General features: G+C 39.7%; 1 protein-coding gene across 4 annotated transcripts in view; it reads left to right on the top strand.

Annotated features, from left to right (window-relative positions):
* The window catches only part of TBC1D30 (TBC1 domain family member 30), an 85,395-nt gene extending 58,462 nt beyond the window's left edge, over window positions 1-26,933 (top strand). The window contains exons 8-14 of one of the 4 annotated variants that reach the window (XM_079139674.1): window positions 234-402; window positions 4,459-4,564; window positions 11,204-11,316; window positions 16,652-16,791; window positions 19,388-19,594; window positions 19,739-19,798; window positions 22,686-26,933. In XM_079139674.1, coding sequence (XP_078995800.1) covers window positions 234-402; window positions 4,459-4,564; window positions 11,204-11,316; window positions 16,652-16,791; window positions 19,388-19,594; window positions 19,739-19,798; window positions 22,686-23,473 — 1,583 coding nt within the window. In that variant the 3' untranslated portion in view covers window positions 23,474-26,933. The remainder of the gene's footprint in view (window positions 1-233; window positions 403-4,458; window positions 4,565-11,203; window positions 11,317-16,651; window positions 16,792-19,387; window positions 19,595-19,738; window positions 19,799-22,685) is intronic. The other 3 variants (XM_079139676.1, XM_079139675.1, XM_079139677.1) reach the window with 3 other exon arrangements.
* Window positions 26,934-27,264: the final 331 nt, after the last annotated feature.

Genomic DNA, 27,264 nt, shown 5'->3' on the forward strand with positions numbered 1-27,264 from the left:
GTGAAGTATCATAAAGAATGTGTAAAGCTCATGTTATTGAGATTTTTATTAAAAACACCTATGTTATTCCAGAAGCATGGAAGGAATAAAAGGAAGAAAGAACCAGGATGTAGAATGAAGAAATAAGTCAAGAAATAGAACCTATTTGAGTGGACATGGAAGACAGAGAGGGTGTTGGTCCATCTCATACATGGTCAATTTTGAAGGAATTAAGCATGCTTGTTTTGTTTCAGGTGGATATGAGCCCCCGCTTACGAATGTCTTCACAATGCAGTGGTTTCTGACTCTCTTTGCCACGTGCCTCCCTAATCACACAGTTTTGAAGATCTGGGATTCTGTCTTCTTTGAAGGTTCAGAAATCATCCTAAGAGTGTCGCTGGCCATCTGGGCAAAATTGGGAGAGTAAGTGATTTCCCCCCTTTGCTCCCTTCTGTGGTGTTGAGAGCCTCAAGCAATTTTTGTGCTTTGAATGTGAAGCATTGATATGTAAGAATGAGGAGAAGAGAAAGCTGTGAACTTTCTTGAATTGCTTTAGTTTCTGGAAATCTCTACTGGCCCCTCCTTGATTGCTCAGGGGCAAAGGGAAGAGGAGGATTCTCCCCTCCTACTCAGTGGGCCTGTCCTGGCTAGTCTCTCCTCAGCATCCCTCTGGACACGCTTTTGGAAGAAGGAGGGAAACTCAGATGGAAGAGAAAGTAGAAGATCTGGAAAGGAGCATGTGGATTTATTGGCATATTATACTTTGAATTATTTATGAATCTTTATTATTTATTTTGTTCTGCCATTCAGAACTGTTATAAAAGTAAATAAGATAGCCTGTAGGAGAGGTCTAGCATGGTGCTTGGTACACCAGTCAATAGTAGACTCTATGCAACTACTTTCCTTTCATCAAGAATTACTTATATGTTTAAATCTGGCCCTGCCAAAACATATTACCAAATAAATTCTGCTTACATTCCTTACTAGCAGCAGGGGGCTGAAAAAGATAGGGTAGTTCCACTTATTTCTAGTATATCCTGACTAATACATTAACATTGTAACATTTGGATAATGGAAGAAACATTAGGATGAGACTGTTAACAGTAAAGAAGCAGAGAAATTTTCAATGTTTCTTTCCCAGAGGTATGAATAACTTGAGTGGGTACCTGTGTTAGTAAGTTTTTTGTCACTGTGACTAAAATGTCTTACAAGAAAAACTTCAAGGGGGAAAGTTTTATTTTGGTTCACAATTTCAGAGATTCAGTCCATGGGTGACCAACTCCATTGCTCTGGGCCCAAGGTGAGGCAGACCATCATACTGGAAGGGTGTGGTGGAGGGCAGCTGCTTTGCTCATGGTGACCAGGAAGCAGAGAGAATGAAGGAAGAGTCAGGGGGACAAAATATAATCCCAAGGACATGCTCCCAGTGACCTAACTTCCTCCAGCCGTACCCCATCTGCCAATCGTCACCATCCATTTAGTTCATTCAAATTAGGATGGACTGATTAGGTTACTACTCTCATGATTTAATCATTTAACCTCCTGCTCAACATAGGAGCTTTTGGGGAACACCTGGTATCCAAACCATAACATACCCACAGATAACATGTCAGAAAACTAACAAACCACTGGTAGTGGGTTTTTTTTGTTTTTCAAAAACTTTTTCTAAGCTAGCCTTTTTATTTATGATAACTTGTTTCCTGGGAGACTTCCAGCATTTTAATTCTTTTTCAAAGAAAGATCTACCAACTATCAATTCAGTGATTAAAAAATCATTATTGTGTGCAAGTATTTTAAAATATCACATAGTTTTCTCCTTTGGCTTTGTTTTATTGTATATTGCTTTATCGATTCAGGTAGGTCAATCAGTTCATCTGTATGAGATTTAGTGTGCTGTTTGCTTTTCATTTTATCCCAGTATCTAACTCATTCTGTAGTCATGTGTGTCTAATCTACATTATACATTATAAGCTTTTTGAGTTTCAATATTTTATGGGTGTGACAGTCCAGTTACTGGGTGATAGTTGGTAGCATTAAAATAGTAAAGCACTCTACTCTATGGGGGGGACAGTGATAGTCACATTTGTGACTTCTTAATAATGGGGCAGGAAGAAAAGAGATGGTCCTGGCTTTATGCCCATCTATTCATTTTCTGTAGGATTGGAACTTATTCCTATGGTAATCCCAGGGATGTCACTTTTATGGAATAATAATAGCTGCAAGTAGGAGCCAGTATTCACTGAGTGCTTGCAATGGACAGACACTGTTCCAAGTCCTCCACACATATTAACTCAGTCATTCTTCACCATCATCTTGTAGAGGTATGCATCATCATCATCTTCATTTTATAGATGTGAGAACTGAGGCACCGGACTCAGTGAATTGCCTAACGTCATCCTTTTTGTAAGTGGAAGGGACTGGTTTTGAACACAAGCCTCCTGGATCTAAAATTTGTGCTTTTAATTATACAAGCCTACTGATAATAAGTGGCTAATATTCATGAAGTTCAGGATATGATATGTATGTATACATACATATCATATCCTGAACTTCATTATATATATACATACATATATATCCTGAACTTCATGGTCATATATACATAATAGTGTGTATAGCATGCAACTTGTGAGGGGCAAGGGAAGGCAACCACATATATCATCAAGTGCTGATAGTGCCTGTCATTATGTTAAGCAGTTTCAGCACATTACCTTGTTTGGTCTTCCCAATAATGCTGTCCAGTAGGTAAGGTTATTCCTCCCTGTCATTTCAAGTGGGAAAACTACTACAGAGCTAATGAGTAGCATAACTGAGACTTACCTCTGGGTCTTTCTGACTCTAATTCCTGTAATCTATCCACAAATGTTCCATTGGAAAAACTATAAACGGCATAAAGGTAAATCTGTTGATGCGTACCTGAGCAACAATGGGCCTTATGTGTGGTTATCTGTGGAGCATCTCCTTTCACCTTGCTTCTGCAGCTTGGAATTCCCTCCTTTCCCTCTCCTGGGGGGTGCTTTTGGAATCTGTAAGTTGTAGATCATCCGTTCACCTGCCCTAGCCTTGCTGTGCCCTGTCCTTTGTCCTCTGGCCCACTGTCTTGGCACACCCCCTCACTGCCACATGCCTGGCCCATTGTGTCCTCCCTGGTCTCCAATCATACCCCACATTTGTCATGTCACCTCCAGGCTGACCTTGCCCAGGACACAACTGTCCCCTCACTCCCTATTAAAAGCCTTCAGCTGCTGTGTCCTGAAGAGGTTCAGCTGGCAGGCGAAGCCTTTGTGATCATCTGTCTGCAGCTTCCAGCCTCCACCATCACGGGCTCCTCTGGTTGTGCATTCATTCATTCACCCCCTGGTCTTGTGGAACTACTTTCAGTTCCCCAGATGGGCCTGCTGTTTCCTGCACCAGTGTCTTTGAAATGTTTTTTCTTCTTTGTCAGCCTGGAGAGCATTTTTCAAAGCACTTTTTCTCTTCTTCACTCCCCAGGGTAAACTTAACCTCTTTTCATTTATGCCCACATGCTACAGTATATCTTTGTAATAATAGTCCAGTAGTTTACTTCATTTATATACTTACACAATCATAATCTACACAATACCCTGGAGGCTGAGGTTTTTCCATCATTATTTTTTTGGGGGGAGGATTCTATGAATAGCACCCAGTGAGTGCATGTCAAAGCGTATGTCTGTGATTGGTGAGCAAACTGTCCAAATGTCCAAAAACAGTGTAATAGATAAAACAGAAATACCCTGTGTTCTTTGACTTGAACTACCCACTCTCCCCACTCAATTTAAAAGAAAGTTAAAAATCTAACCTATCTCACAGATTACCAGGTAATAGATTCTTCCCTGAGAAGAGCTCAGAAAGTTCTGCTTGTGAAAACATTCTGTGGACTGATGAAATATGCAAATGAAGTTCTTGTATTTTTCACCTTTTAACTCTACAGTGGTTTGGTTTCTACCTATTAAGATCAACAGATTCTTTGTGGGGGATAATTGTTCTTCAGTATCTAATTTTGTGGTGATAATTTCTGGCCAGTGCCAGGTGTTCTGATACATAGAATATGTCAAATGGAACCAATGAAGAGCCACAGCGGGGATGTGTTGCTGGGAGGACCTTCAGGGAAGATGGGAGTGCATACCTGAACCAGTACCTCTAGATTGCTATTTTTTTTTTTTTTTAAAGAAATGAGATTTTGCTATGTTGTTCAGGCTGGTCTTGAACTCCTGAGCTCAAGCAGCCTCCTGCCCCAGCCCCCGAGTAGCCCATATGATGGGTGTGGACTACTTGACCAGCTTGCTTTTGGTACCTTTGACCTTTACTCTACATACAGTGTGTCTCAGGATTTTCATTTCTGTCGATTGCTAACTTGTTTGACAGTAAGAGGTAGCACATCTGGTACCTGCAGCACATACCCACTATACGGCATGAGTGCCCTAAACAAGTTCTTTTTTCTCTTCTTTCTTCCTCTAGGCAGATAGAATGTTGTGAAACAGCAGATGAATTCTATGGCACCATGGGGCGCCTCACCCAGGAGATGCTGGAGAATGACCTTCTGCAAAGCCATGAACTCATGCAGGTGAGGGGGCAGCATGGCCCAGCCTGGGTGCTGGAATCTAATACTGTAGTAACTACCAGTGCCAGAGCAGCCATCTTGGGAAATGTATTTGGCCAGCTGTCAGTCTAATTTTTCAGTTGACCAAGAGTCTATGTATATAATTCAATAAGAATTTATGTGACGAGAGGAAGGAAGAAATGAATGATGACTATTTTTTATGACTTACATTCAAACTGTGCTGCTTAAAAATCATCAGGCACAAGATAAAAAAATAAACTGGGGGCAAATAACCCAAACCATCCATTCTGAATCTGATTCTTAGCCTTCTTACAAGGATATTTGTAGGGCAAAACAGTTATTTCGGGGAAGGAATTAGGATAAAAAAGATTATTCTAATTGGCATTTTGGTTCATTTTCACTTCATTGTTCTACTTTCTAAAACCAGGTTATTATATATTAATCATAAATTTCAGCATGAAAGACTTAAAGAGTATGGCTATTTTTTTTCATGTTTGACTATATCTTAAGATCACATTGACTAAGTCATTGCAATTGACGGCAGGTATAGAAAAGAGAGCTGGTGTATTGGTCTTCTTTCTTCCATTAGGTTCTGAAACATAGTTTTGTCTTGGTTTCTCCTCCAGCTCTTCTGATGATTTCTTTTCTTCTTGCTTCTTCCTCTTTCCACTGACCAACTGCACGTTGTATCCATGGTTGCTCCTTCTTTCCTTCTTTGTCATTTCTCTCCTTTTCCTCAGCTCCAACTTTCACTTTATGTTGGGTCCCATGGTCATTTGGGGGTGCCGGAAACACTCAACAGGCTACAAAACCAAGACTCAGGCTAACTTCAGGCTGAGAGGTGAGGGCCTTCATTCATTCCTTGGTACACTCTGTGGCTCCCCCAGCTCCTCAGACTCTCTTGCTCTTGGCAGACAGTGATCTGATTTATCATGAACACTGATCCTTTGATACAACTCCCCTGAGCATTCCTACTTTTGTTTCAGGTTCTGTGCATTCTCATCTCTTTTCTTTCTTCCTGTCTGTCTCGCAGGAGGAAGTGTTCTGTCTGGCTCTACATTTATGCTCTGATTCCAACTCTTCTCACACATCCTGGCCTGTTGTTTCATTGCTCATTCTCTCTTTTTAAAAATATTCTTAGTTGTAGATGGAAACAATACCTTTATCTTGTTTATTTAGTTTTATGGGTGCTGGGGATCAAACCCAGTACCTCACACATGCTAGGCAAGTATTCTACCACTGAGCCACAACCCCAGCCCTGAATCTGGAGAGTGGAGTTTCTCTCTCTCTGCTTTCTGATCATCATGTGAGCTGCCTCCCTCTGCCAAACTCTTTTGCCATATTGTTCTACTTCACCTCAAGCCCTGAGGAATGGAGCCTGTCTATGGATTGAGATCTCTGAAATCGTGAGCCCCCAGTTCAACTTTTCCTCCTCTACAGTTGTGCTGTTCGGGTCATTTAGTCACAGCAGTGAAAAAGCTGACTAAAACAAGAAGCATTTCAGGAATATATTAAAAGGTAGATGTTTGGGTATTTCTGATTTGAGCAACCTTTAGACCACGAGAAGAACACTGGCTTAAAGGAAGCTTAAAGGTAAATTAATCTCATTCTGTCACTTTGTAGAAAGGAAGCTAAGACCTGTTAAAGGAGCAACTTGGCAGTTTTTCAGTTGTCTGGTAGCAGACCCAGGACTGAGACCCATGTATCCCACTCTTAGCTTAATGTTTTTTCCCACCATGCAGCTCTCTGCTTGTGTCTCATTAAAAAAATATGTCATTCTAAAAGCCAAAATCCTATTTAGAAGAGTAAGACAATTCCCCAAGAGTTTAACATTGCCAGAAGGCATGAGAGAGTTTTTGGGTATCATCCTTGTTCTCCAGGAGTTTCTACTCTTAGGTATTAGGATAAAGGACCACTTCTTCTGCTTGAAGAGAATCCTAGACGGAGAATTATTGACTGTGGGGTGACTGGTTACATTCCATTTCAGTAGCATTTCCTCTGTCAACAAAAACATCTGGGTGAAGACGAACTAAGCCTAATTTGGTACATGTTTTCATAAAACATATCAATAAAGAAAAGGGAACTATAATTCCTTTTCAACAGTGCCTGTATACAATTTCTGTTTAAATGTACATTGGTAGTTCAGATAGTAAATAGACTGTCAGTTGGTTTTCCTTGCATCATAGAATGCCAGAGAAAGAAATGGTAAATGCCATTCTAAGCTACTCTTTTCTGAATTCACTTTTTTTTTTTTAAACAATTCAGTGATTATGATCTGGCTATGATAGACTCTACATCTGTCAGCAAATTTGAAATTGCTCCAGATAAAAAATGTGGGCTGAATGCCAAAACATGAAAGGAGTCTTCTCTTTCGGTCTTTCCTGTTTCTTTCTGTTCTGAATGCCATACATAAACTAATATGCTGGGTTATCCCCTGAAGATCATTCTTTTAATTAGCAATTTCCTTTTTTGGGGAGTGGGGTGGGCAGGTGAATGGTACTGGGCTTCCTGCACACCAGGCAAGTATTCTACCACTGAACTGTATCCCCAACCTTATTTATTGTTTTTCTTTTAAATTGATAGTGTTAAATAGGAAAGTTGGGGAATGCAGATGAAACAGTTTATCTGAATTTCAGCAGAACTTTTGACAACGTTGCTGGTAAATTCCTTGAGGGCAATGTAGAGAAATGTTGGTTAGATACTATTATCAGAAGAGTTATAGGATTTTGAGAAACCTCACCCCAAAGTGCTTGGGAATGATTTACTATAATCTGGAGACAGTTCTTACATGACATAAGGCAAGATCTGCCCTTGAACCCACACTGTTCACTTTTTTCCATTAGTGATCGGGTAGAAATCCCAAGGATGTGGATGCTTATTCAATAGAGGGGTAATGTTTGATTAATTAGTTCTGTCAAGAATTAAAACCGTCTGTCCTGCAGAATAGTGTGTGCCTATAACTGGGAGTGTTTAAGCAGCGCCTTTGAGGCCATCTGTTGGAGATGTACTAGAAAAGGCTTGTGTGTGGGTGGGAGGTTGAATTAAATCATGTTTAAATTCCTTTGAACCCTAACATTCTATTACTATACATTTTTTGACTCTAAGAGATTTGGAATTTATTATAAATCTCCAATGTGTAAGTTGGAAGCATAAGGGTTTTTGTGTACCCGGAGTGCTGCAAGGTTGTGTCAGGGATACTTAGGCTCATGGGACAGAACTGCCTCAGACAGGTGAGACCTTCAAGTAAGTGAGTGAACGAATGTGAAGAACTATAAACAAGTTTGTTTCAGGAACACTGATTACTTCTTTGAAGAACTAACTGCGAATAAACAATAGAGAAGGGAAAGACTTTAATAGAAAAGATCTGAACCCTCGGTGGAGCCAGTTTCTTTTTTGGTCACATGTCTTGCTGTAGTGAGTGCAGACCATCCACCCTGAGCAGGATGGGGGAAGTGGAGCCAGAAGGTACTTCACCTTTCTCTCTTCCAAACTTCCTTCCCAAGGCTGGACAAGGGAATTTTCTAACACCTTGCTACAAAACTGGCAAAAATAAAACAGCCAAATCTTCAAATGGACACCCTACTGTTTGTCTTCAGCGAGACATCTTATTTCACTTATAAAGACTTTTGAAATTCCTAGCATTAGTATTCTTCTTATATATTATTTCATAATCTCAACCTTTAAAATTGATTCCAGTTAGTATGGTTTTCTTAAATGTCTAAACCAAGTTTCTCAATTGTTAAGGAAAAAAGGTCACATGAATGAGGAAGCGGGTTGACTCTTTTTTAAAAATTATTATTATTAGAGCTTTATAGTTATACATAGTAGTTGGGTTCATTCTGACAAACTCATGCATGAGTAGAAATCGAGTTCAGTTCATGATTCTCCGTTTTCTCTCTCCCTTTTCCCTCCTGTCTTCTCTCTCCTTTCCCATTCTCCTTTGAGGGCTGGCTCTTGCCCCAACTGTGGAATCACATTTGGCACGTGGTGGTCAATATATTTGGGCCCATGTTGCTCCTACTGAGGTCCAAGGGGAGGTACTGTGCTCTGGGTCAAAAGTTAAGGTGCAAAGGAGAGAATTTCACATCTCTCTCCTCTCCAAGGGGCTCATGGAGTTAAGACATGATCACATGAGCAAGGAGGGAAGAGTTCTGCAGTGGCAGCTGTTGTAGTTTTGTGAGCTCAAAAACATGGGAGTTCACTCTGACCATATTATTCATAAAATTATATGAATTATTTCAGGTGCACAGAATGTATTGAGAATTGTATAACAAGACCTGCATAACTCACACCCAGAAATAAAACATTCACAACATGGTGAATACCCTCATACACTTCTTCCTGACCTTCCCACCCCGTCTGCTCTCACACGTAACCATGGTCCTGGGTTTCACACCCCTCACTTCTCAGATGAGGGAAAGGAAGTCCAAAAAAGTTGGGAACTGATGTAATCTCACACTTCAGGCTAATGGAAGCCACAAGGTGTCCCCTGTTTCTTTTTTTTTGGAGGTGAGAGACACAGTTTGCTGAGTAAATTTGTGCCATTCCTCAGCCTTTTGGATATAACCAATCAAGAATGTAGTGTATGTAAAAAGACAAGTTAGAGATTACTTTTGTGGTCCTAAAGAGCTGTGTGGCTTTGTATAATAATCATGAAACATTGAAGGGAAGGAATTTTAGCCCACACTTACTTGTTTGAGATCTTGGGTTGTTATGGTAAAGTGTAAGTGGGTTAGGGGCAATCAGATGGGGAGGCTGTTGGAATCAATATTGCAATGGCCAGTCAGCAGTGCACAGAACTACAAAGTGAAACAACAGCACAACTACACTCCCTTCGAAGCCCTCATTTTCCTATCTGTGAACAAATATATCATGCATCTAACTCTTTAGAGAAACAATCCTGCTGAAATGAAAAATACCACTTTAAAAATATTTTCCTAGAAAAATGTCATCAGGCTATTTGATTTGCATCCTGGGAAAAATGAAACTATGAATAATATACATTTGCTGGTGTCTTGTCCACAGCCCAGTTTGTGCCTGCGCGATAGAGTAGATTGCAGACACCTCAGAAAAAGTGTCCAGAAACAGAATGGGAGACATATGGTTTATTGGGGAAAGTTCACAAGACATCAGTGACTGTTCCAAGAATAGTCTTCCAGGAAGAGTTCAGTGGTGACAGACTGACAGACAGCACCTCCATCTCTCATGGTGCTTTGCCAAGCTTTGCCTCCTCGCCTTTGTGGTGTTTTGTCCTGCAGTGACTGGCTGGACAAGTGACACGCATCCTTTCCACAGTGCCCTCAGTTCTTTGCCCATCCCCATTTGGAGAGGGATTTTATTTCTTAGACTGCAGAAATAGCAAGTCATCACTTCTTAGGTTGCTTGCTTGTTTGACCAGTATCCCTAGGAGCAACTGTCCTGGTGTATATGCAAGAAAGTAGCTTTGTCCGGATAACACTAACTTGCCCTAGTTTCCAGTGTGTATAAGAGAAAGGTAACATGTATCTGGACTTCTAGCAGAGACTTGCTTGCATTGTTCCTTTAGCTTGGTGAGGTTTTTAGGATCAGAAAGGGGCTATCGTTTGGGGTCATGGCATTTTACTGTCCACCTTTGCTTTAGGAATGATATAGCTAATGAATAAGAACCTGAGGGATTGAAGTAATATGCTTGGAATAATTAAGTTTTAATACAAATAAGAGGACAAGTAAGACTTCTCTTGCTGAAGTTATGATATATTCTCCCTGTTTTTATTTATAAAAACAGGGTGCCTTGACAGTAGGTGTCTTACTTTTTTTTTTTCTTTCTTCCTTTAAAAATAACAATGAACAATTTTCACCTAGAACTCATTCACAGACATTTCAAAAGGCATCTTTGGAGAAAACTTGCAGTCAATCACAAGATCATTCACGAGACTTAACTTTATCCAGAAAGCTGACCTTTGTGTCCACAAAAATCATCAAAACACTGAAAAACAAGCCCTACATATGAAGGACATTGATACAGAGGTGTCAGAAGCTGTGGATTTCTGAGTTACCCCATCTATCAATTGACAGGAGGAAGCCATACTATCCCCATTTGCCCACCCCTGTTCACCAATTGGAATGTCCAGCTTCAGCCAGATTGATTTGAAAATTTGACTGCTGTGTTTTTTCAGTGCAGATTGAGTAGCCCTTTCCGAAGGGCTTGGGATCAGAAATGATTCAAATTTGGGAATATTTGCATCTGCATCTTGAAAAATCTTGGGGATGGGACCTAAGTCTTGGCATGGTATTTACATATGTCACCTATACCTTGTATGCATAATCTGAAGGTAATTTTATGCAATATTTTTAGCATACCTGTGTTCTGCCTGCGACCTGTTGCATTGAGTTCAGGTGTGGAATTTTCTATTTGTGGCATCATGTGGGTGCTCAAAAAGTTTCAGATTTTGGATCATTTTGAATTTTGAATAAGAATTCTCAGTCTGCAGTATTATTTTCTCTAAAGTGGATATTGAAGTGTAATCACTCCCACTTGGCATGTGAGGAGCAGAATCTTCCTCTTCATCCTCAATCTCATGAAACCTTAATGTTTTCTGGGCTTGATAATAGCTGTATCAGGCCACTCTTGCAGGCTTGACATTTTCCCCTTTTGTTTTTCAGACTGTTTATTCTATGGCGCCATTCCCCTTTCCACAACTGGCAGAGTTGAGGGAAAAGTACACCTACAACATTACACCCTTCCCAGCCACAGCCAAACCCACCTCAGTTTCTGGGTAAGCTGTTTTTTTTTTTTTTTTTCCTTCTTGTTTTCATGATGCAAGACTTAACACCTTGATTCGTTATTGTAAATTAATATTTATTAAGCCCTGGAAATACGTACAAAGTAATTCGGTCATTAAAATCTGAATGACTCTTTTCTAAAGGTTTTGATTTAAGTTCAAAAGAGATTTTTAAAAGTGTACGTTCCAAAGAAGTTTAGAACATACACTGAACGAGTTCAACAAGCCCACAACTTATTTAAAGATATCAGATATTTTAAATATCATAATTAAGATAGTATGGATCTGGTGTACACAACAGATGAGCTAATTTAAAATACCATAAAGACCAGAAGTAAATAAATATATATACAGAATCTGGTATATGAAAAATTGGCCTATCAAATCAATGGTGAACTTCTTTTCAACATAGTCTTTGAAACTCTAGCCAGAGCAATTAGGCAAAAGAAAGAAATTAAAGGAATATGTATAGTGAAAGAAGAGCTCAAACTGTCCCTATTTGCTGATGACATGCTCCTATATTTGGAAGACCAAAAAACTCTACCAGAAAACTTCTACAACTCAAAAATGAATTTAGCAAAGTAGCAGGATATAAAAAATTAACACCAATAAACCAATTGTTTTCTTATACACCAATGATGAATCAGCTGAAAGAGAAAAAACCCTTGGGAATCATTCTAACAAAAGAGGTGAAAACCTCCGCAATGAAAATTACAGAACACTAAAGAAAGAAATTGAAGAAGACTTTAGAAGAAGGAGAGACTTCCCATGTTCTTGGATAGGCAGGATTAATATTGCCAAAATGGCCATACTACCAAAAGCACTATACAGATTTAGTGCAATTCCTATTAAAATTCTAATGATGTTCTTCAAAGAAATAGAAAAAGCAGTCATGAAATTCATTTGGAAAAATAATAGGCCCAGAATAGCTATAGCAATCCTTAGTGAGAAAAGTGAAGCAGGAGCCATCACAATACCAGACCTTAAATTATACTACAGAGCTATAATAGCACAAACAACATGGTTTTGGCACCAAAACAGACATGAAAACCAATGGTATATAACAGAACACACAGACAGAAACCCACATAAATATAGTCATCTCATACTAGAAAAAGGCGCCATAAACATGTATTGGAGAAAAGATAGGCTCTTCAACAAATGGTGCTGGGAAAACTGGAAATTCATATGTAGCAGAAAGAAATTTAACGCATATCTCTTACTCTGCACAAAACTCCAGTCAAAGTAGATCAATGATGTAGGCATTAGATCAGAGACCCTGTGCTTACTAGAAGAAAATATAGGCCCAAATCTTCACCATGTCGGCTTAGGAACTGACTTCCTTAATAAGATTCTTAAAGCACAAGAAGTAAAATTAAGAATCAGTAAATGGGATTGTATCAAACTAAAAAGCTACCTCTCAGCAAAGACAACAATCAATAACATGAAGAGAGAGCCTACAGAATGTAAGAAAATCTTTGCCACCTGCATCTCAGATAAAGCATTAATCTCTAGGATATATAGAAAAGTAAAAAAAATTACCACTGAAAGAACAAATAACCCAATCAATAAATGAGCAGAGGAGCTAAACAGACACTTTACAGAAGAAATGTATATGATCAACAAATATATGAAAAAATGTTCAATTTCTCTAACAATTAGAGAAATGCAAATTAAAACTACACTGAGATTTTATCTCACTCCAGTCAGAATGGCAATTATCAAGAATACAAGTAATGATAAGTGTTGGTAAGGATGTGGGGAAAAAGGTACACTCATACATCATTGGTGGGACTGTAAATTGGTGCAACCACCCTGGAAAGCGGTATGGAGATTCCTCAGAAAATTTGGAATGGAACTACCATTTGACCCAGCTATCCCACTCTTTGGTTTATACCCAAAGGACTTAAAAGCAGCATACTATAGTGATGTAGCCACATCAATGTTTATAGCAGTTCAATTCACAATTGTTAAGCTATGGAACCAACCTGGGTGCCCTTCAGTAGATGAATGGATAAAGAAAATGTGGTATGTGTACACAATGGAATATTACTCAACCATAAAAACAATGACTTTCTGACTTTTGCCAGTAAATGAATGAATCTGGAGATTATTATGCTAAGTGAAATAAGCCAATCCCCAAAAACCAAAGGCCAAATGTTCTTTCTGATATGCAGATGATAACATACAACAAGTAGGGGAGGTAAGAATAGCAGTTCCTTGGATTAGATAAAGGGAAATGAAGGGAAGGGAGGGGGGATAATAATAGGAAAGACAACAGAATGAATTGAGCATAACTCAGGGAAATTCAACATCATGTACAACCACAAGAATGGGATCCTAATTAGAATAAATTATTCTCTGTGTACATATACTATGTCAAAATACACTCTACCGTCATGTATATCTAAAAAGAACAAAAGTAAAACACAATGGTTAAAAGATATGCTATTTAGTAAATGGTAAATCTGGAAGATAAAGTAGAATCACATTGTGTATCATATATCAGGATGAATTCCATATGGATGAAAGTGTTAAATCGAAAAAAAATGAAATAATTAGCAGAAGAAAATATGGAAGAATTCCTCTAGTTCTTTGGAATTGAGAAAGTCTTAGTAATTCACTCAAACAAGGAAAAAAATTTAAAACTTTAAATAATTTTCTGCATGATCAAAACCAAAACAGAATAAAACCAAACCTTCATAAGCAAACTCAAAAATATTTGTGAAAAAATAGTTTTAACTAAAATTTTAACTAAAACATTTTAGAAATTAATTTAAAAAAATGGCCACCCAATTGAAAAGTAATGAAATGACAGGAATAGGCAAAAGGCATCAATAGGTTTAAAAGAAATGCAGTGTAAAACTAGAAATTGAGATTGTTTTTTATCAGTCAGATTGACAACAACTCAAATCAGGAAAACAATCCCATTCACAATAGCTTCAAACAAAAACAAAAGCAAAACCAAAACCCCTCTAGGCATAAATCTAAATCAGAAGGTGAAAGATCTCTATCATGAAAACTATAGAACGTTGAAGAAAGAAATTGAAGAAGATACGAGAAGATGGAAAGACTTCCCATGTTCATGTATAGGCAGAATTAATATTATTAAAATGATCATCTACCAAAAGCAACATACATATTCAATGAAATACCCATGAAAATACCAATGACATTCTTCACAGAACTAGAAATAACAGTTCTAAAATTCATTTGGAAGAATAAAAGACTCAGAATAGCCAAAGCAATTCTAAGCCAAAAAAAGCAATGCTGTAGGCATCATGATACCTGACTTCAAATTATACCATAGAGCTATGGTGACAAGTATTGCATGCTACTGACATAAAAGCAGATACATAGACCAGGGGTACAGAATAGAAGACACAGGGACAGACATACACAGATACAGTCACCTGATCCTGGATAAAGGATCTAAAAACATACATTGGAGAAAAGATAGCTATTTTAATAAATGGTGCTGTGAAAATTGGTTATCTGTAAGTAGGATGAGACTAAACCCTAATCTCTCACCCTGCATAAAAACCAACTCAAAATGGACCAAAGGCTTAGGAATTAGACCAGAATTAGGTCAGAAACTGTGCAACTCCTAGAAGAAAATGGAGGGTCAACAGTCCAACATATAGCACTGGCAAACACTTTCTCAAGGGACGCCTAAGCTCAGGAAATAATGCCAAAAGTTAATAAGTGGATGGCATCAAATTAAAGAGCTTCTGCACAGCAAAGGAAACAGTTAAGAATGTGAAGAGAGAACCTACAGAATGGGGAAAATCTTTTAGCTAATCTTCTGGCAAAGGATTAATATCTAGGATATATAAAGAACTCAAAACAGACTAAAAAACTAATAAATGAGCAAATGAATTAAACAAAGACTTCTCAAAAATAGAAATACAAATGGCCAACAAATGCATGAAAAAAATAGTTCAATATCATTGGCAATTGGGGAAATGCAAATCAGAACTACACTGAGATTTCATTTCATTCTAGTCAGAATGGCAGCCATCAAGAATACAAACAATAATATATCCTGGAAAGGAGGTGGAACACTTTTACGCTGTTGGGATTGTAGATTAGCACAACCACTATGGAAGTTGGTTTGAAAGTTCCTCAAAAGACTAGAAATGGAACCGTCATATGACCCTCAGTATTTATCCTAAAGAATTAAAGTCATCAAACTATTGTGATACATGTATACTGTGTTTATAGCAGCATAATTCACAATAACCAAACTATAGAAACAGCCTAAGTGTCCATGAACAGATGAATGGATAAAGAAAATGGGATTTTTATACACAACGAAGTTTTATTCAGCCATAAAGAAAACTGAAATTACGTCATTTGCAGAAGAATGGAAGAAACTTGAAAACATTATGTTAAGCAAAATAAGCCAAATTCAGAGGGTCAAGGGTTGCATGTTTTCTCATATATGGAAGCCAGAGAGGAAAAAGAAAAAGAAAGGTTGGGGGATGTGTTCCATGAAAATGTAAGGGAGTGCAGCAGAATAAAGGGAAAGGACCAGGGAGGGGAAGGGGAAATACTGGGGAATGATAGTGACCATTATATTGTTATATGGTATGCTTGTATGAATATGTAACAACAAATCTCATCCTCATGTATAGCTATAAGATACTGATAGGAAAATGGAAAAAAAAAACCTAAAAAATAATGGACAAAAATTTACAAACTTGATAATATCCTCTGCTGATAAGACTTACACTTTGCTTGTAAGAGGTTAATTACTACAGAATTTGTGACGATTTGTCAGTGTTTGCCCAAATCACTAATGCATATGTCCTTTGACTTAGTGTTTCCATCTTAATGGATTATTCCACAGGTTTATTTTTATACATATAAAACACAGTGTGTGAATATTATTTATTGCAGAATAGTTTATAATAGTATAATTTTGGAAACAACTCAAATGGGCACCATTAGCAGCCTGATTCCGTAACATAAGCTGTGTATGTACCATATGTTTTTATGTCAATATGGAAAAATTTCTTCTATGATTAAGAGCAAGATGCAGAAGAATATATATAATGTGCTAATATTTTTGCCAAAAGAGGAGAAATATAAAACTGTGTAGTTATCTTTGCTTATTTATACATAGGTAAACTGAAGACTACACAAGAAACTAGTAACAAAGATCACCCCTGTGAATGAAGTGCAGAAGTTGGCAGGGATGGGAGGAAGTCTGTTTATAATTCATATAATCATGTAAATATGGCATTTAAACCATAGGACTGTATTCCTTTTAAAAATACCACTAATTTCTTTGACTGTTCCCTCTTCTTCTTTTATGTTTTCCAAGACGACATGGTAAGGTGAGAGACAGTGATGAGGAGAACGACCCAGACGATGAAGATGCCATTGCTAATGCAGTGGGGTGTCTTGGACCTTTCAGTGGGCTTCTGGCACCTGAATTGCAGAAGTACCAAAAACAGATGAAAGGTAAAGAGGTGGCTGTTGATTTAGATCATCACAAGGGGAATTATCATTCTGTCCTGTATGTGCCTCAGTAACTCCCTAAACCTGGTTAGTGCCTTTAAAAATATTTATTAAAAACACTCTTATCAGGGCTGGGGATGTAGCTCAGTGATAGAGTGCTTACTTAACATGTGCAAGGTAGGTCCTGAGTTCAATCTCCAGTACCAGAAAAACAAATAAGCAAATGACCCAAAACCCCCCAAATCACTTTATCTTTTGATGGGACCTCTCTGTATTGTGTTTTGCATACAGAATACATATTTCATTTGCGGTGACTCTTGCTTCCCTTAATCTGATTCAACTTTGTATCCTGAGGTCTTTAGAATACAGCCTGGCATATAGTAGGTGCCCAATACATCCATCTGAGTTTAATTGAAATCTATCATAGACTGGCTTCTCTCCCTAATGGACTAAATCTTTAAACCCAAAACATTATGATAGCCTCAAGTGATGAGAAACTCTTTATTTCACAAGATACTTTGCTGGATTCTTCTCCTTAAACCAGGATTTCTAAAGTTGCAAAGAGTCAACCTTCATCTACCAGTTCTAATAGTTCTTCCCTCTGGAACAAAACAGAACAACTTTGCTCCCTCCTCTACCTTGACATCTCTCCAAGTCTTTGAGGACGGCTATCACATTCTCGAAAGCTTTCCATAAGACCCAAGTTCAGATTTTCTTCAAGCATTTCTCATTTAATATGACTGCAGACCTTTTAATATTCTCTTGATTCACCTCTACTGTCCTACAGTTTGGTAATGTCCCTCTTAAAATGTGATGTTTTGGATCAAATGCTGTGTCTTGTTTTTCACTTCCTGCACAGAACAGACTTCTTGTGGTCTGGGCATTAGCAGTGGAAAGAGCTCTTTGGAAATAGTTTGTTGTTTTCCCACTAAGTCCTTTCCCATTTGATGGCAGCTCTACCTTAGGGTATTTATTCTACCTCTTCTGGTTGGAAGACCACTCTCCCTGTTCACAGAGGATAGAAACATGCTAAAAGCAGACAGAGGCACCTCTGCATTCTCTGTGCCATCTGCTAACTTTGTACTGCCTTTTTTTTTTTTTTTGGTACTGGGATTGAACCCAGGGGGACTTAACCACTGAGCCACATCCCCAGCACATCTCTGTATTTTATTTAGATACAGGGTTTCCCTGAGTTGTTTAGGGCCTGGCAAAGGTGCTGGGGCTGTCATTGAACTCATGGTCCTCCCGCCTCTGCCTCCCAAGCCACTGGGATTACAGGTGTGCACCACTGTGCTGATGTCTTGAAGTCATGGGGCTCTCCTTCTGTTTGTTGGTTCTTGTTTGGAGAGTGGCGGTGGTGGCTACTGTTGCTGTTTGATGACAGTTTTGTGTGTTTTCCCTAAGCCTCAGCTCATTTTGCGTTTGAACCTGCCTAGTGGCTATATTCACACTGCTTGGTGTATTTGTCCGTGGTGTGTGCTGTCTCTCATCTTTTTGAACCCAACAAAATTCCTCTTGATTTCTCTAATGCCCTCCCTCCCCTTTCCCGTTAACTGAATTTCAGCTTTTTGCTTTGAGACATGGAATCACCTTAAAAATAAGTGCTGACATTTTTGACTATTTCTATAGTCTGGACCTTTGTTCCATTTTATTTTTTCTGTTTTTCTCTTTGTGCAATTATGTGCTCCAGGGTGACACTACCACTTTCTCCTAAATTTTAATCATTAGTCTTTATTATCAACTTTGTTGAAATTAGCAGTTCTTCTTCTAATTTTCTTCTCTTTTGGGAAGAGAAGTGAGATGTTCAGCTTTTATCTGAAAGGCACTCTCAGCAGTTGTTAGGAGAGTTGAAATCACTGTCTTATTTTAGGTGGTTCCCAGGTCAGTTTGACATATTGTGTTAGAAAAGCCTAGTTCTCTCTCTCTCTCTTGGTCCTACACAGTCTGGGAATGTTTTCTCACCACAGTAATTACCTGAACCAAAGGCCCAGACTACAGAAACACAGTAAGAAACTTGAGCACTTATTTTTAATATTGATTGCATGTCTAGAAACCAATTTGGATGTAATCTCAGTTTTATTTAAGGGGCAACTCTGCAAGTTGTAGATGTCACAGGACCAGAAACCACATCAGACATGACATGCATAGTAGATAGGAAGTGTTTGCTAAGTGAACAAAACATTCATTTTTAGCAGTACAGTGTATTTTTAATTTAAGGAAAATGTACTCTTAATGAATGTCTAAACTCTAGAAGCTGTCAATCCCTTATAAATCCTTTTGTAGTTGTATGGAAATCTGCACAATGATTTTAGGTATCTGGTGGTAAATCTTTCTAAGGGAATTTTAGAAAACGACATTGATTTTTATCTGGAAAAGGTTGATTTTATGTCTACATAATGAACAAAGTGGTAACAAAATCAATGAACCCACACAGCTCATTTGACTAATAAGAAAACAAGTCCTGGACAACTTCTAGACATTTTTGTGGTTTAGTTTCCTGGAGTTTAAGACACTACACTGGGTTTTAGTGTAATTAATTCCCATTTAATCCTGGTTCCTCTCCATTAACCAGCCCTTTGTGTGTCTTCCCTGAGTGCAGAGCCAAATGAAGAGCAGAGTCTGAGATCCAATAACATCGCGGAGCTGAGTCCAGGAGCGATCAACTCCTGTCGAAGTGAATACCATGCTGCGTTCAACAGCATGATGATGGAGCGCATGACCACAGACATCAGCGCCCTGAAGCGGCAGTACTCTCGGATTAAAAAGAAGCAGCAGCAGCAGGTCCACCAGGTCTACATCAGGGCAGGTAATGGATTCTTAGAGTCAGTTTCAGCTCCACCTCAACTTATGCAAGGAAGAACAGATGGGCCTCAGGGTTACTAACTTTGGGTCAGTTTCTGTGAACTCAGCTGGCATATTTAGCATCTCATTTAAAATTTTATTTTATCAGGCTCTAAAGAAGAAAAAGACCATGGGTTCTTTTTAGGCCCTGAGGAGCAGGCAGTCGATGGTATTCAATTTATACTCTGTGTGCTTGTGGAGAGGGGTTTCGTAAATGATTTAAAATGCTGCAAAGCCACATAATCCTTGGACTTGAAGAATCTTAGGAATTTCATACATTTGAAAACAGAATTTAGCCATTGGTGTGCTAGTAAATTAAACTATACACTAGTCACTTAGGTAGTAATATAGCAGATGTTATCATCAGAGGAAATGGAAAAAAACATCCATTAAAAAGCTTGTGCCTCACTGGCGAGTTAGCAGTGTCTGGGGAGTGTATTAGAAAAACAGTTATAATGCTGGTAGAAATGCTCTTTTCCAAGGATTGTCAGGCTTCTTTTTTTTTAATCCCCCCAAATCTCAGTGAGCAAATCTGCTTTAATATGTGCTGTTTAATATGTGCTGATTTGGGAGTGGGTTTTCTTAATCTAAGTGAATATCCTAATGAAAATGACACCTGTCCAGAATTAACTGAGATATAAATCTGACGTGTTTTTAAGGGGCTTGTGAGTGTGTGACTGATCTGGCACAAAAACTGAATTCACCTTCCAGTTATCAGGAGGAAGAGTCTTCCTTTATCCTGAAACGTCTGAAGCTTTAAGAAAGCAATCACGAAGGAAACTAGCAATGACACCATTTTAATTTTCAAGACACAGGCACACATGTTTTCTTATTCGTTCTTAAATCTCTGAGGAAGACTTAACAGTTGTCCAGAGTTTACAGCACAGTGAGTGGTCATGCCAGGACTAGAGCTGAGGTGTTCTGATTTATCCTGCAGTCCTTTTTCAGGGCACTGTACAGATCTTTGGGAGGGATGGTGAACAATCGATGTTGGATATTAAATTGACTCAGTGGTTTGTACTCTAGTCAGGGAGTCAGCAAACTGTGGTCTGTAGGCCATATCCTGCCCATGACTTATATTTATTAATAAAATTTTATTAGAATACAGATATACTCATTTGTTTACACTTTGAGGTTATTTTCACACTACCTTGACTAAAGTATTTACAATCTGGTCCTTTACAGGAAAAATTTACTCTAGATCATGGTTTATGTGGTTCTCCTTAAGGAAGGATTCTTGATCAGATGCCAAATTTTATAGCATTGGTTCTAAAACTTGGTGTGCATATTGACCATTTGGGGATCTTCTGTTTCAGTAGGTTTGGATTGGGGCTGATATTAGGCATTTCCAACAAGCTCCGAGGTGATGTGGGTGCTTCAGGGTGGGACCCACACTTTGAGTAGCAAGGCTTTAGAGATGATAAATGATATGATTAACCACACAGGAGTGATTGAACCTCAACTAGAGGCAAAAGACCTCAGCTTCTGAGGCTTAGTGGAAGGTGGTGAAGATGGCCGTTGTGGTTCTAGCTTCCTATGTTAGGGAGGACAGGAAGTTGAGGCCTTTCAGACCTGAGAGTTTCTGCTTTTGTGAAGAAATTGGGGGTTATTTGTCATTTGCTGGAATAAGTTGGGAGTTGGGAGTAAGTGGGAGCTTAGGGAAAGTAGCAAAGATTTGAATTGAAAAGAATGGTAGAGGGAAAGAAAAAGATTGGTATCATTGAGGACCCAGCAAAATAGAAAGTCATGAATTTGAAGGGTTCTGTTTCAGGAAAGAGAATGTGGAATTTGGATCAAGGGTGGGAGTTTTGCCAGGAATGTGTGACACAGGCAGGGGGAGGACTGGACTGTGTGGTGCTGGTGAAGCAGTGGTCAAGGGATCCCCGTGGTGTCTAGCAGGGTGGGGTGCAAGTGAGACAAAGACACATGAGAGATCATGAGAAGACCGAGGTATCCTGGAAGTAGAGGTCTCTATGGTTCAGTACTGGATATAGTTAGATTGAGGACCTGAGAGCTAGCAGAGTCCAAGAGAGGAATATTAGAGTTAATTATTTTTCATGTAAGGTAGAGCTGGGTGATAAGTGTTAGAAAGGGACTGGAGAGGTCGAGGAACTATGAGCATAGGTAATGGTTGGGCTAGTCAGAGAGACAGTAAATGAACTGTCATGGGATTAAGAACAGACAGTTGTGAGTTTTCATTAAAGATTGAGTGTGACCAGAGGTAGATGGCAGCAGTAGAGAAGGGTGGAGAGAAGTTAGCCGAATGACATGGATGTCAGTGAGGAAGGGTGTCCACACAAAGATGGAGGGACCTTCTCCATACTACTCTGGCTGTTACCACCTCCCGGGACCTTCTGTGTTTAATCATGTATCAGAAATAGAGCTTGGTCAGAGCTTCAGGAGGAGGGTACTACTACTATCCAGGAGAACAAAGCTTTTGGTGCTTTCCAGTTTGCAGTTGGCTTTCAAAGTCCATTGAAGACACAGGGGTGGTTCTTTATCCTCAGGGTTTTCATCCCCAAACCAGCCAGTGCTTCTTCACCCGGGCAGCTGCTATTCCACTGCATTTTTACTACCTTCTTAGCACTTCTCTCACTTCATAATATGCTGTGCATTTTCTTCCTACCTCTCAGAAGCTGTCAGCTGATTATCCATATGGTCATCATGTTTGTCATATTATTTTTTTTCCAAAGATTTTTTTTCCAAAAGATTTTCTAGATTTAAGACCTCTGAGGTTGCTACTCAGAGCAAAAGCTGCCTGTAAAAAAACATTAGGGAGTCTGGGCTGTCATTAGTAATAATGGCTCAGCAAGTCCCTGTTGTTCTTACTTATTTTTGTATCCTCACCCTCCAGTTTCTGCCTCTTTGATGGGAGGGAAGTGGGCACACTCAACACTAGGGTTGAATTCAGTTTCTGCTGTCCTTGGTCACATGGCTCTGGAGGAACCTGGGAAGAACATGGGAAAGGGTGCGGGGAAGACCAGCAGGTGACGTTCTTCACGATGGTTGCATTTCTCTGTGGTATGTTTCACACTGCCTTTCACCATTTCTTTCAGACAAAGGACCAGTGACCAGCATTCTCCCATCTCAGGTAAACAATTCTCCAGTTATAAACCACCTTCTTTTAGGGAAGAAGATGAAAATGACCAACAGAGCTGCCAAGAATGCAGTCATTCACATCCCTGGTCATGCAGGAGGCAAAATGTCTCCTGTCCCCTATGAGGATCTAAAAACAAAGCTCAACTCTCCATGGCGAACTCACATCCGAGTTCACAAGAAGAATATGCCAAGGAGCAAGAGTTACCAGGGCTGTGGGGACACCATAGGGCTGATAGAGGAGCAGAACGAGGGCTGCAAGACCAACAGTCTGGGGGCAGCAGAGGAATTTCCCTCCAGGTGTGCAGCCACTGCTGGAAGAGAAGGCAGCAGCTCTGAGGGTGGCATTGGCAGGACGATTGAAGGACAGTCTCCAGAGCCGGTGTTCGGGGATGCTGATGTCGATGTGTCTGCAGTTCAGGTGAAGTTAGAAGCCTTGGAACTGAACCAAAGGGATGCTGCTGTTGAGACTGAGCCCAAGGTGCACCCACCCTGCCAACTACTTGTCCCAGAGCCACCTGATGCCCCTGGAGAAATCAAAGCCACCAGCAAACCTCCCCAAGGCAGCCACTCGAAAACCCCCATCTTTAGCCCTTTCCCCAGTGTGAAGCCACTGAGGAAATCAGCCACTGCCAGGAATTTGGGATTATATGGTCCTACCGAAAGAACCCCAACCATGCACTTTCCTCAGATGAGCAGGAGCTTCAGCAAATCCAGCGGTGGGAACAGTGGCACTAAAAAGCGATGATGTCTCTCAGCGACTTTGTGCTGGATCACCTCTGTGCAAGGGTTCCAGCTGCACCTTCCGGTTTCATTTGTCCAGTGAAGATGAATAGGGAGGTTCAGAGATGAGCAACAACATTCCATGAAGGTGGGAATCGAGAGTTTTATGATGGAACTAGAGTAGGGATGTTTTCCCTCCACTCGATAACTGATGAAGTGGACTTTTGTGGCAGAATAAATATTGTGGTTTTAAAGTGTGACGTTTTCCCAATTTTTCCATGTCAGCTATTTAGAAAAGACTATATCTAGACTGTTAAGCCCTTACTGTTCTGTCCTGAGGGCCTTTCAGGATCCTTGTGACAAAACCCCCCAAACCTTCCAATTCTCTGGGTGTTACCCAAGCATGCATACTCCAGCTTGCTAGAACAGAAACTGTAAAAAGAAAGTCAAGTTTCTCATTTGCAAAACTCCCTGATTTTCTTCTTCCTGCTCTATTGGGGCTGGAGGGGATTTTTTTTGTGTGTGTGGAGTTTTGCTCAGTATCTGTCTCCAAATTGTGTTTTAATCTTATGCTAAAGTGTAGGATAAAAATTGATAGCCTTTCTTTACCTTTCTGTTTCGACTGCAAAATGAAGAAAACTAATCTGTTAAAAAATTTAGGTTGCTAACCAAATTGAATGTCATATGCACAGAACGGAAATTAATATGCATTTAACAATTGCCCTGAACTGCTTGCTAATTCCACTCAGCTTTCCCCGAGGTTTGTTTTCTCCTCTCCATAAGAGCATGGGTCCTCAGTGGTACAGAGGACTTGATGGCTCTGCAGGGAGCTTCTCCTGTGTCCTTAGCCATGCAGCTCATTTACCTACCAGCTCTCCACCGCAGATGCATACAGCCTCTGCTCAAAAGCCAGAACACAGCACCTGCGACTCTGTTACTTGAATTTTGTGCTTTTTTTTTTTTTTTTTGATTGGAGTACTTTGTTACTTGAACACTGCCTTTCTCCGGAGAAGGCTCCAGTGCTTTCTAGCTCTCTCTTACCCACTCCACTCCTGCCCTGGTCCCAGCGGGTCAGAGATAGCACCTTTTATCTCCACTATGCAGTTGGGAACTCTGAGCCACACAGAGGTGAAATAGCACTTCAATTTACTCAAGGTCAATACTTTGGTATTCCTTGTGACCTAGCCACGTTTCCCCCAGTGCAGCCGGTGGGCTTAGTGCTCTTTGTGCACAGATGCATTGACTACAGAGCTTGAACAAACCAAGACTGGGAAGCCATTCACACTCTCTCCTGACTCAAAGGACCTCTCTCTAGATGTACAAGTCCTGTGATGGTGTCATAAAGCCAGCTCTGATCTCCTTACCCTGAAAAGGTAGTTCATTTTAAAAATGCTTCATGTCCCCGCCCTTTGGCTGAACAAATGGATCAGTCCTCAATCCCCTTCTCCCTACCATCATTAGAAGAATAGATCGACATCTTTATCTTCACCTCTGAAAGACCTTGGCAATGCTTGCAGGAATATTGTTGATGCCATGAATATGAATTTGATCTAACTGGTTGCTAATTCTGAAGCCAAAGCTGTAATTGTGGAGAGGGTTTTTACAATGGGAGATACTGATTTTTATAATAAAATAGAGTATGGCTAGGTGGACTTTTTTGAACAGAAAACACAAGAATGGCATATACCATGAGAAAAGTCATTTTATCCCCTTTGTGGTATTTTTACCCCCAAAGGAACTGAAGATGGGAAGCATGACTAATAAGTGATTGCAGTTTTAGCCTTGAGTCTGTGCCATCTGCATGCAGATTCTTAGCAAGCAGCTACACCCACAGCCTGTTTCCTGGGAAGGGAGTGGGTGGAGAGTCAGGCTGACTTTGCCTACCACCCCCAGGAATTGAGAACCACTGCATTTTCCAAAGTTAAGTAAATGGCACGATTTTCTCCTATCTGCTAAATTTTGCAGATAAGAATGATTTCACCTTATACTCCCGTGCCCCATCCTCAGAATGGTCACATTCCCCTTGAGGAATGTTTGGCTTGAACAGAGAATTGTTCTTTCCTCTCGAGAGTCCCCTCACTGGCTCCCTGATGGTGGAGGATTTGGGAAGATGGGTTGTAAAGTGGAGCTGTCTACCAGCTGTCTTAGTACTGGCTGCTGCACATGCTGGGCTCTGTCATTATCTCTTCTCACCCACTTCCTGGGGCTGGCCTTCCTGTGGAGGGGACGGATGAGATGGCACGTGGTTTGTGATTACTATTGGTTGAATGAATGAGCAACTGAAAGGGTAATAGTCCTTTGAGGTAAAAATGACCTTTGTCAGAATTTTTAAAATCCAGCAGTTTCCTGTTAAAGCACTTTGTACCAATAACACGTGCATGCATGTTACCATGTCACGATGTGACTCCACCAACTTATGAGCCTTGCCTACTTTAGAAAACAAAGAAATGTGCAGTAGCCTCTACCACACAGCATGTACCAAGACCACTATGGACTTGCTATCTTCCCCACGTATCGGACTGTATGCAAACCCAGAAGTACTTAACAAGTAGCAGTTTCTATATTTCTAGATAAGTCTACCCTCTCAGCACCTTTTCTGGGAGTCAATTCTGCACCTCAGTCCTCTTTAAAAAGCCTCCGGATGATCTAAACCTAGTTTGTAATGTCGACCTATGGGCTGTAACTGTTTGAAATACTGTATTCCTTTTTTTTTTTTTTTTTTTTTTGGGTCTCTCTTGTTCTGAAGAATTGTAACTGATTACAAAGATATATGCATAAAAATTCTCATCGTGTGGCAGTTGTTGCATTTTCTATCTGAGCGCAAGCATGAAATACTGTTAGGACCTTTCCTTTTCTTGTCACTTCCTCCTCTGCCCCAACTTGGTCATGAGAACCAGGGAACCAACCAGGTAAGCGCCATGCCCCCAGTCAATCCTTGGGTTGCAGGGTGTCCATGACCCGCTCCCAATCTGGCAGAATAGCTGTTTCCTGAATGTAACTAAACAGGGAGTGTGAGTATTTGTGTGTGAACATATATGTGTATACATGTAAATCATCCTTTAGACCTATCTTTTCCCTTTGTTTTAATAAAATAGAATAATAAGAATCCAACTTAGCTTCATGGTCTTGAGAAGTCTACATAAACAGAGAGCTGTGACCAAGAGTACGACTGCTACTGTCTCTCATCAGAATCTCCCTCTACAGTTTCTGAACTACTTTCTTTGCTGTCTACAGCAGTCATTTGTGGTAATATTTAAAGTATATTATTTTTCCTAGTCAGAAAAGTAATACATGTTTTAGAAAATTTAGAAGACACAAAGCACAAGGAATCATTGATATTCTGGCATAGATATTTCCAACACATCCTCGTGAGTGTGTGTGCGTGTGTGTGTGTGTGTGTGTGTGCACAGTGATCTGAAAAAAAAAAATGTATGTTGAACATACTAGTTTATGCTTTTTTTCCAATAAATTTTCTTCTGAAGCACCATTTTCAGTGATGTGTTCTTGCCCAGAATTCACACAATCAATACTTTGTTGTCAATGGGTTTTCTGATTATAGATGGCCGTGGGGACAGCAACCTCATAAATGCATTCAGGTACAAAGCTGTGCTTGTTTTCCTAATATGTTCATGGAAAGGGAGTTTCAGGGATCAAAAATGTGTCCATTTAAAAATCCCTTAAAGTTTGAACTCTCGGGAAGCAAAGACAGGAGGATCACAAATTCAAGCTCAGCTGGGGCAACTTGGCAAGACCCTGTCTCAAAAAAAAAAAAAAAAAAAAAAAAAAAATAAAGGCACTGGGGATAGGGATGTATGT

This window comes from Sciurus vulgaris, assembly GCF_902686455.1.
Source record: "Sciurus vulgaris genome assembly, chromosome: 5".
Taxonomy (NCBI): Eukaryota; Metazoa; Chordata; class Mammalia; order Rodentia; family Sciuridae; genus Sciurus; species Sciurus vulgaris.